General features: G+C 42.0%; 1 protein-coding gene across 2 annotated transcripts in view; it reads right to left on the minus strand.

Annotated features, from left to right (window-relative positions):
- Positions 1-10,043, minus strand: part of golga3 (golgin A3) — a 30,015-nt gene extending 19,972 nt beyond the window's left edge. Inside the window, exons 1-5 of one of the 2 annotated variants that reach the window (XM_080739488.1) lie at positions 10,011-10,043; positions 8,382-8,619; positions 4,587-4,856; positions 2,114-2,220; positions 536-1,275 (exon numbers count right to left, since the gene is read on the minus strand). In XM_080739488.1, coding sequence (XP_080595614.1) covers positions 536-1,275; positions 2,114-2,220; positions 4,587-4,856; positions 8,382-8,511 — 1,247 coding nt within the window. In that variant the 5' untranslated portion in view covers positions 8,512-8,619; positions 10,011-10,043. Of the gene's footprint in view, positions 1-535; positions 1,276-2,113; positions 2,221-4,559; positions 4,857-8,381; positions 8,620-10,010 lie in introns of both variants that reach the window. The other variant, XM_080739487.1, reaches the window with a different exon arrangement.
- Between the last annotated feature and the right edge of the window lie 1,433 nt (positions 10,044-11,476).

Below are 11,476 nucleotides of genomic sequence, written 5' to 3' on the forward strand. Positions count from 1 at the left end.
CAGTAGTATTTATTAAGTCAAAGAAAGTCTACTGAATGCTACATACATAGACATACAGAATATATTTTATTTATTGACACAGCAAATGACCATCATGGAGTCATGGACTATAGCTTGTGTTGATTGCCAAGTTACTGAATATAATGATGTCAACTTGTGTCAGAGCATTTACTCAACATGACAAGAACTGCCATACTTCTCTAAAAGATCATCCTTATTATTGATAGTGCTAAAGTCTTTCCAAAAGGAGCATCTGCAGGTAGAACCTGTATAGATCTGGTGAAAGTATATAAATCATGTTGTAGTTCTTTTTTTCCCCAATGATATTGGAGGGAAAGAAAAATATTGCAATCGAGCCCTATTGCAAGAAAATACATACTGAATATCATTTCAGTGTGTAAACAACTCTATTGGTTAAGATCACATTGGAAAAACTTTAGATGATCAGTCAATGATTGACAAAAACTAAAATGTAATGAACAGACCTAAATACACCGGGACAGGGACCACATTCATGTAATATCTTGATCCAAACCTGCTAGAGAAGCTGTCCCTTCGGCTGCGCGGCTCAGAGGTTCCCTCCCTGGCCTGTTCGAGCTCCAGCAGCTGCTGCTCATCGCTGGCTGCCTGGAGGACCTGCCGTAGGGAGGGGAACTGGCCCATGGCCTCGGGGGCGATCTCTCTGCCCTCCACCGTGTAGTGTGCCCCCCTCTGCCTGCCCACCACAGCAGACAGCAGGCCGTACGTCCCCCGCGTGGACACACTGCTGTAGGATGAGCTGTCACTGTCGTTGCCATCATTTCCCAGCCTGGCCCCCGACTCGCTGCCATCAATCTCTGACGCATTATCGCCGGAAATCTGGAGGGGAGCAACACCGAGCTGACCCTCGACCTCAGAAGAGATGAGTTCTGAAGTCACGCTGACCTCGGACAGGGTAGACACAGAGCTGGTGGTGGACTGGAAAGAGGCCCGACCGCCATCTGACGCCGTCATCACCCTCCCATCTTCCCCGCCTCCACCTCCCCCACCGTTCTCTGGAGACTTGTAGTCAGCTAGGGAGTGGATCTTGCTCGAGCGGGGCGAGCGGGATTTCTTGTCCCTGGGAGGGAAGTTGCCCAGGCTGCCCAGTTTGGGCCCCCGGGGAACACTGGTCCTCATGAAGGAGTACTCTGTGGTCATGGCCTCTGTGTTGGCCCGGGGCAGAGCTTCTGGGTGCAGCATCAACTCTGGGTCCAGAGTGCTGAACAACCTGCTCTTTGGGACGGTGCGGTGAGACTGGACAATGGAGAAGGAAGAGCATAAGTTTCAAAGCTCTTTTCTAATTGCACATCATGTGGTACAGCTGTCCTGTCTGACTCTCCCTTATAAGACAGGGTTTCCTGCAGCACTTTATTGGCCAGGGGGGCCCCCTGGCCTAAAATCTGTCCCCCCTGGCCAAGAGACAAGAGTCACCCTCTCCTTTTATGTTGAGGGCAAAAATAAGAATTAGTCTAAAATAAGAGAATTAATTTAGTTGTGTTTTCCGTCATCATGGGCACATTTATGTGTTTTTTATAGGGCAAAATTAAGAATTAATATTACAAATTAAGTGAATTAATTACTTGAATTAATTAATTAATTATCAAAAAATGTCGGCGCACGCGCCCCCCTGGTCAAGACTTTTTCCTGCAGGAAACCCTGTAAGAGATCCTAACTCTCAAATGCACTAGAAATGCAACCTAGAAACAATAATGCTTTACACATATTGGTAATAGAATTGCTTAGCAAGACAGAGATTAAGCCAGGGGGTTTACTTTTGGAGAACTGAATGAAAACAATTTCCAAGCTGCTTTACCCAAGTAATATGATGCTTTAGCCTGAGGGATTCTACACAACCACTGAGCTTTATTTGTTCTATTTATATATCGTTTTAAGATTCAAGATTCCGCTTTATTTCACAATGTAGAAAGGGTTAGGTTTCGTGCGGGGGGATGACATGAAATACAAGTCTTAAGCCAGCTGTGAACCCAAGCAGCTGTGATCCTGGGGCCCCATGCATGCTATACTTCATTCTTTTCCCGCTGCAATGACCTGATGAAGGGCATGGTGCCTGCTCATAACTGCGTCCACTCACCTTATGCCTCTGCACCCTGTACTGTTTGAGCTGCTCCTCTAGGCGCCGACGAGCATCCAGGCGAATCTTTTCCTCATTCTCCATTTCCAACGAAGGTTCTTTGTTGGCTACAGGGAAAATATTTTTAGAACAAAACAGAGGAATCTTCCTCCACACTGCCACCGTGGACCATAGATATTTAGGGCTGCACAATGATGGCTCATAATCACAGTTATGATGCCAAATGTTATGCTAGTGTGAATGCAATTACACTCAGTGGCCAATTTACTTATGTACACCCATTGTTTAATATGAACAACCTACTCATCCAAATAAAGTGATGTGGCTGCAACTCAGTATATAACGTTTTATGCAGGAAGGCCAAGAGGTTCTGTTACAGTTCCACTAACATCAGAATGAGCAAGTCACTTGATCTAACTGACTTTCAAAGTGATGAGAAGTTCAGAGAACTATCCTCTGGTACAGCACTGGTTCTCAACATGGGGTCCGAGAACCCTGAGGGGTTCCAGGGCGCCCCCAGCCAAATACTTGATAGTTGTAAATATTCCAAATGAACTCTTTTTTATCCCATGATTTTGCAACCCATTTTTCACCCAGTGCCAATTGCCTAAGCTGTAATCCTGGTTTCTGCTCTCCCTCTGCCACATGGGGAGCCCTGGCTGGCCAGGGGGAGGCGGTATAGAAACAAGGATTACTGCATGTTTTTTGGGGGTATATACCCTAGGAGACACGGGGAGAACATGCAAACTCCACACAGAAAGGCCCTTTCGCCAACCCCACGTGGGCGTGATCTGTAGCTCCTTGAGTGCACAATTGCAATATACTAAGTTAAATTAACACTGGATTTTACAGTGTAGATGGGTCCCAGATATTTAAAAACAAACAATGCTGTACAGTGTAGTCCGCAGAGAATAAATAAACCAACATCGAGTCACCCTCTTAATGAGAGGATAGAGGAGACTCGCTAGTAGGAGGGCCATGATATGTGATGACTACTAGTCTTTACAATTTGATGACCAAAACACCATTGTAGTTTTTGCATCCACATAAACATTTCAGATCATTTTAAATATAGAAAAATGAAATGACATATTTCTGAATTCTATGATAATAAGTTGCGGCAACTAAAATTGATATCCAAAGAAATGTGCCAATTGTGCAGCCCCCAAAACATTCCAGGCAATAGACACTGTCATCCAGATTTATCGGGTCGGGAAAAATCCAAATATCTTGCTAAGAATAGGCCTAGATCAGGCACAGCCAGAAGCCATAATGACGCATGTATAACTGTGTTTTTACATCAAGAGTGAAGCTCCATGCAAACCAGCCCTCAAACAGCCACTATCTTTTTGTGAATGTCTGTAGGTTATAGCCAGGGCATGAAACTAACTGTTTACCAAGAGGCCACAAGTGGCTAATAAGCCATACATTTTATTTTGCACTTTCACTATTTTACCAGTAGACAAGAATATCAGCTTAGAGAGAAACAAAACTCGATGATGGTTATTACCTGCCAAACAGGCTGGTAGAGTAAAAGATCTAATCTATAATGGAACAATACGGTGCTAATTTCTAGCCCTGGTCCCTTAACCAGTTAAGATTAAAAAGGGAGCGTCAGCTAACCTGGTTAATTTGCACACAGACACCTGCCACTGAATGTTTGGGAGTGGTGAGTGATTACAAGGACACGCCAACATTGAAAGAGTAACAACAACAGTAGAGACTCCTCCCTAATCTGATTTGATGGGGAATATATATAACCACTGCTACATAAAACCTTGGCATTTTCTTTTGTTCAGGAATAATGTTAGTCTTTCCATTATGTTGTCATTCCTTCAACAGGGTGACATGTCCATTATAACCAGTAAGATCCACTACTACATTCTGTGACATTTGTGTTAGCAATCTTGGCCTCAACCAGGTGCCAGTCAGTACAAGAAGTTACAATGATAACTTCTTGACCACAGCATTCCGGCTTAACTATGTGGGAATCTTTGAGTAATAATTAACATACACCATTAAGCCAATAGTGGTCACGGCATAATAAAGTCCATCACAACAACTCAAATTGACCAAACCACAACCACAGTTCTCGGAAACGGGCTAGAAAACATCACATTTCACAAGGGACAACATATCTATTATCTAGTTATTCAGGATATTGAAACACCACCAGAACACAAGATAACACAAGGATTAGTTCTAAAAAAAACAGCCATTAGTCCAGCTATTACTCCAAAAAAGCACCCACACCGATGCCTAGTCAAGCAATGAAACACCTCAGGGAGTTGGACATACAGTACAAAGCAGGTTCAAACAAGTAAAGGCGATGGCGTTTTAAAAAAAGACTGTACACATCAGCCATTAAAGACATCCAACAGCAAAAGGAGGGTTAAATGCAGAACATTCGGGGACTCATTAAAAATCAGGTTTTTTTTATGCTTACACAATTCCGTCTCCTGCATAGGCATACTTATTCTGAGCGATAGCAACGCGTCACCCTTGTGAACCGTGCCCTCAGCACTAGCTTCCTCAGACTTCTCTAGCATCAATCGAGGGAAAGCAGCCACACCTGGGAGGGAGCGCTCTTGGCTCAGAGACTGGACAAGGACAGGGACAGGGGTGCTGGTGCTCTGGGGAGAGGCAGACAGAGGCAAGGGGCCATTCAGGTGGCCGTCCCCTGCACCGCCCGGGCGATCCATTGCACCGTCTCCATTTGGCACCAAATCTCGATCAACAGGACCTGAAGGAGAGGAATTTGAGTTTATAAGTTATTAAAGTTTTACTTTGAATATACTCTGCACAATGACATAGAAGTCAAGCAATGTGACAGAATTGCATTGATCAAATGATAAGAACACACATAGACAAGAAGTAAATAAATAATTTGCACATTTAAAATTGAGTGCTTGTAACCTCTGATTTTTAAAGGAGGGAAGCAGCCTTTATTAAAACGCAAAAAGGCAAAGACCAACATGTCTTTCAACCACAGGACTTCATCAGGGCAAAGATTATCTGGAATTGTTTTGATATCACGTTTGATTCAGGGGCATATTCTTTTAACAACCAACTTGTTTCTCCTGTGAGCATCTGGTAGTAGTTTTTCTGTTTTCAAATAATTTGCAGAGAGAAAAAAAAAAAAAAGTTTTAAAGGTATTTCCCCTAACAAAACTAAACAATTGGAAGAATGGGTGACTATGAAGGACTGTATCCGCTTAGGAGGTTTAACAGTATTGTTTGGGTTTACATTTCACTGCACAATAAAAAAGGATAGTGATATGCCTAACATTAAGGTAAAACATTCAGGATCCTGTTAGCATGGCTGCAAAGCTCTTGTGATGTTCTTGGTAAACTGGTCCAACAACTTTGTCAAGCTACAATGGCTATTCTGTGTAAGCAGGAAAGGGTGGTTGGTGACAATTCAGTGGCCACGTGTCCCTAAAGTTGCTCCTATTCTCAATACCAAGGTGCTGAATTACCAGGGCTAACTCCCAATTTAAACTATTTCAAATGCCAATAGTACAGGTAGAGAAAACCACATAATCATGTGATATAGCCTAATCCTAAAAATGAACTCCGGATACTACCGAGAAAACTGAAAGAGTTCTCATACCTTTAGGACTACGCATGATTCTTTTCCTGAACATGCACCTTTGGAATAGTCTGGCAGCTGAAGTTGCGTTTTCAGTTTCAAACAAAGCCCAAGAACATGGCACAAAAAAGCCAGTAGGTTATGGACAGTATCATGTCAGAGAATCTAGGCATAATTGGAAAATTGCACACCCTTGGTTGTGCTACTGAAACTGTGAAGGAATGAGATAATAACAGCGAGTTAGAAATACTTGGCATCAACATAACATTACAGGGAATGTCTGGTGTGACCGGTGTCTGGCATGATAAGTTAATGTAATTAAATGTATCACGTGATGACAAGCATGATGTGACAGCATCACCAGCTATTCTCTCCATCATTCCATTGTGCATGTGATTTGAGCCACCGCCTACATAAATTGGGCAGTGATGTGATGATGACTGAGCTGTATGTGAATGATGACTTGGGTCAGTGCGGGTTTGTCTACCACAAAGGTTAAAGGAAAAATCTCCCTCCTGTAACAGTCACTGCTAATTCTGGAGGCACTTAGGCCGGCTTTACACTGCCACTGAAATCTAGCCTGAATCAGATCTGAGTCACTTCAAAAGTGGAATCCGATTTTTTTAAAATAGTCTAAATCCAAACATGTCACATTCAGGTCACATGAAATCCGATTTTGAAAAACCACATCCAGAGGTAGTTTCAAATCCGATCCATATCGGATCTGAGGACATCTGACTCAGTCTGAAAGCAGCAACCACATCCACCCCATTGACTTATATGCAGGTCACATTCAAGTCACATCAAACTGGCCCAAGCGTCACTTGCTGCGCGAGCAACGCGACCCGATCGCGGCTGTAAATTACATCATTACAGAGCGCGAGTATTTACTATTTGATTACAGCGCACTGTGCACATGAGAAAAACAAAAGAGAAGAGAGAAAACACGTGAGCTAAACAGTGAAAACGAGAGAGAAGAGCGAAACACAAGAGTAAAGAAAAGAAGAGAGAAAAACAATATTAACTCATTTAGTGCCACCCCTTTCACCACTAGAGGGCGCCCAGTGGCCATAGAAAATCCCATAGAGATATGCTGGTATATGCAGAAGCCCTGCAGCCATGACTTGCCTGAACACTTTCCTTTGTGCATGTACAGGAAGAGGATGAAGTTAGCTTGAAGTTAGCTATTGGCTACCAAGCATTTTAGAAGCCTTATTTTCGTCAACTTAGCCATGATTAAACCTTGCACACCTCATGCATGGGAAAAAAACAGAGAAGAATGAGCTCTAAAAAATCCAATGCAATCCTGGATTGCATTGGAGTGGATTTGTGCAGTTTGTTCACAGCTTTCAAACAAAAAAATCCGATTGAAAATCCGTTCAGGCATTCTTGAGATAATCGCCATTATGTTTTACATGTTATGTAAACAAACATGGCTGCCCTGTATGTTAGATGGGGTTGTATGGGGGTGGAACATGCAAAATCGCGATTGAAATCATGTTCACCAGATTTGATGGGGTCCAAAAAAAAAAAAAAAAAAAAAATTCAAACATTTTTTTTTCAATTTTTTTTTTTTTTTAAAGCCGAACTTGTTCGGGATCGGCACTCTGCGATACGATAATAAAGCCGAACTAGTTCGGGATTGGCACTCAATGAGTTAACGTGTGTTTACTATGGTCTATTATGTCGCATTTCCTGAACGTAATCAGAACGTAATCAACCAGCGTCGACGTAGTGACGTAACGTCATGACGCCTACGTCGTTACCACGGTAACCAAAGCATACATGTCGCCGCAGGGCAGCTTTGGGCTAACGGTGTCTGAACGCACAGATCAGATCTGTGTCACTTGCAAATGCAGTGTGAAAAGTCGGGCCAAAAGATCAGATTTGAGAACAAATCGGATTTGGGCTGGATTTGACTGCAGTGTAAAGCCGGCCGTAGCTACAATTGTTCTGATGCAAATTGACTAGTTGGTAGTAGTAGTAGATTAGTTGTACTGGGCAACTCCCTGGTGAATGTTGTAGAAAAAAGAACAAAGGTTCTGAGACGAGACATCTTTCTCTGGTTAAAAATCATCCAGTCATTTTGCTTATCTGTTCGACCACTCAAACAGGTCACACATAGCAGGGAATGGGATAGTTGTGGGAGAAAAAAAAGGATAAAAGAAAGGTAATGTGTTATTTTTTGGTTAAAATAATTGTTCCAAAAGCAATCATTACAATAGAGCGTTTGTTCATTAACAGAGTTCTCCACCTCCCGAGTTCTCCACCTCCCTCCAGCCTAAAATATATTTTCAGGTCGGAATACAAATTTGTCCAATCAGAAGAGAGAACTCATACAGGAAACAGAATAAACTAGAGACATTGGAACTTAAGTAATGGGGAAATAGGTCAGACAAAAAACAGAACTGGAAAACTGAAATTGCGTTCTCTCTCCTGATTGTATGAAATTGGTATCCCGATTTGATTTGATTTTTTTCCTGTTGGAGAGATGGAAAGATGTGGAGACCCATGTTACTCGAAAAACTCTAGTCTACAGCCCTTATTTAGGACCCATTATATATTAACTCATCCACTTTCTAGCTGTGGAGTTGTGTTATAACAAGGCTGGTGGTGGTTATTTACATATTTTACATCAGCAAGAAACCAAGTCCAACAGACATAATCAACACTAACCATTATGAACATCCCCTGTTGTAGATGTCATCTTCTCCACCCCAGGTTTCAACGGTGTTCCACTGTCCACAACGACCCCTTCGTCTTGTTGTTGAGCCTGCATTTCATTTGCTCCTGTGTGGTTATCCATTTCAACTGAGAAAATGACCACACGCTGTGGTGTCGGTGTCCCTTCGGAAATGTATCAGAGCATCTTCTTCAGCTGGTGTCGACAATTAACTCCAGATGGATGGATGAACTAAAAAGGTAGAGAACATAAAGTTGGTAGTTCACTGTTAAGGCTCGTCTTGCAGCAGGATTCAAATGAATGACATCGTAGGCAACTAGGCATGACGTGTGTGACCTGGAACACGTCTGATCACAAGACACGGTGTCTGTCAGTGTAAGAATTAAACTTTCAGTACACAAACACACTGTGACTGAATGAAAGAGACAACTTCTCAGGAAGGGAACGTGTTTGACCTGTACTAATGTTAAGCAACAAACAGCCAATCATAAGTGGATTGTAGGGTTTAGCCAATTATGGGCTAGCTAACTACTTGCAAGCAGTGGTGTAAACTAAAGTAACTAAGTACATTTACTCAAGTACTGTAGAATTCTGAGGTATGTTTTACTTTACTTGAATATGTCCAATATTCAGTACTTTTACTTCTACTCCACTACATCTCCACTACAGGCAAATATTATACTTTTACTCCCCTTACATTTATTTGAAAACGTACTTTGTAGATTTTAAATATTATTACAAAACATACAGTGACCACTTCAGCCCTTCGGCTTGCTATTTTCAAATAATTGTATACATTTATTTGAAGACATGAAATCGAATATTTCTGCTTAGAGTGCTTTTACTCTTGCTACTCTGAGTATATTCTGATGCCAATACTTTTGTACTTTTACTCAAGTATATTTTGAATTCCGGACTTTTACTTGTAATGGAGTATTTCTACATTGCACTTAGTTTTCCCCACCACTGCTAGCAAGTTACCCAGCTGCAGTAGTAGCAAAGTAGCTCATTAGCGTTAGCTGTACGTAACGCTGGCTAGCTCATATTAGCCTCCCATAAACTAGCTATCTGACGCTAGCTTTGGTGAAAGAAGACGGTCGTCGTATCGCCGCTGTGTTCGAGCAGCATAGTCTTTTCAAACGGACTGGCTGGTGGATCGTATCAGCCGGTTAGCTAGCTGTGTTGTTGTCTAGTAGCTGTGTTTACTTTGAACATCTAAAAGCTAAGCTCTCAGGCTAGCTAGAACCAGCGGCGTCAGTTCAGAAAAAGATAAGGTATGGCAACATGACTGGTGTCTTGCACGCCCACCAGTCATGTTGCCATACCTTAGCAACAGGCACGATTACAGTACATTTTATTATTTTCCCCCTGTAGCCAAGGTATGGCAGCTGCCATAGCTTGCCATACCCAATTGACGCCTCTCAGGCTAGCTAGAACAGATGATTCCAAGGCTCTAGTCACCACTGATCTCGTGATCTCAGGTTTTGTGTGGCTTTTTAGCAAACATCCCAACGAAATCGACACGTTTGGTTACATGGCATGTATAAGTTACAAGTATTACGTGCATATCACGGAATGACAATGTGTTTGAAGTGTTAAATTAAAGCTTTTAAAACGCTAACCTTCCAAACGCCTCGGTCTTCTTCTTCTCTACGTGGCTGTTTTGAGTCCCGTTCGTTTACTCCTCCGGCTGGAAACGGGAATGGGCGCTGCCAATATTGATGGTTCCGTCCCGGAATAGATGGATACTATTATTTCATGGGGCTTCAAGTTCAACAGGGGACCCCTAGGGGGTCCTCAGAGTTACAACAGGGGGTCCTCCAAATCTTTGCGTGATAAAACGTTTTTCTCCTTTTTTATATTAACCACTTGAACCCTAGTGTCCTTATCCTGAGAACTTTAGTAGACCTAAATAGCAGATCAGATCTAGAGGCGTTGTGAGCTTGTAGATCGGCTATTTTTGGCAAAGAGCTTTGGTGTAGAGGGGGAAAAAAGAGCAGACTTTTTAGTAGCTACAGAGTGAAAGGTCAAATGTATTATGTATTGACGGTTCAAGTGGTTAAATATCTGAAAACACAAACTTGACATGAATCCAAACTACACTGATGATTGTGCTGTCAAACGATTAAACTTTATATGGAATCTATGAAAAGGTTGACCCTACTTGATCTCTCTCTCTCTCTCTCAACTAAAAGGGGTCCTTGGCCTGAAAACGTTGAAGGGTCTGCTTTATTTGCTATTACATGTCCCGACAGTCGTGGTGGTGCATTAGCCTATGCAACAAATCTATCTAATCTAAAAACAGCACGACATGACGCTGAAAATGGACTAGGAATTTAATTGGTGTTGTGGAAGTGAAAGTATCAACATAGCGCAGTGCTGCTCTCTTGTGGATATATTGTAAAACTGCGCCCTACTTTTCTGGAGAAAAAATATGATTGCTGCTGCAATCTACTTGATTAGATTATGTGGGAATGGGATTATCATTCATTTCAACACGTTTAGTTTAGTTTGACTAAGAATACTTGTATCTCACATCACATCATCTCATAATAGATTAGATTATTTAGCTTGTGTGTGTGTGTGTGTGTGTGTGTGTGTGTGTGTGTGTGTGTGTGTGTGTGTGTGTGTGTGTGTGTGTGTGTGTGTGTGTGTGCGCGCGCGCGCGACCGTGCGTGCATGCGTGCGTGTGTGAGAGAGAGAGGTTAAAAACCTTCTAATGATGACAGATTTGACTCAAAACTCTTAATTACCCCTGATTTTCAACACAATTGTATTTATACAATATTCTTATTGTTATTTTGATATTACGTACCTTGTTCGCATTGCATTGTAGCACTAGCACATTTCTTCGCAGAACAGGTGGGTCCCACGACTCCCACCAACATTTCACTGCTTGTAGGCTACTTTACAAAGCCTATACTTGACAAATAAAACGCTTCTTGGTTGGATTCGGTTATTCTCTTCTTTTCAGTTGACTCGTTTTATCAGTAAAAGTGACTAGGCCCCACTGGCTATTTTATTTATTTATTATTCTTTTTTTTTTTATGTAGGAAAAGAAAATGGGATTTTTTTTTTACTCGAGTCG

The sequence above is a fragment of the Nannobrachium achirus genome (genome assembly GCF_963921795.1).
Source record: "Nannobrachium achirus genome assembly, chromosome: 12".
Classification (NCBI taxonomy): Eukaryota; Metazoa; Chordata; class Actinopteri; order Myctophiformes; family Myctophidae; genus Nannobrachium; species Nannobrachium achirus.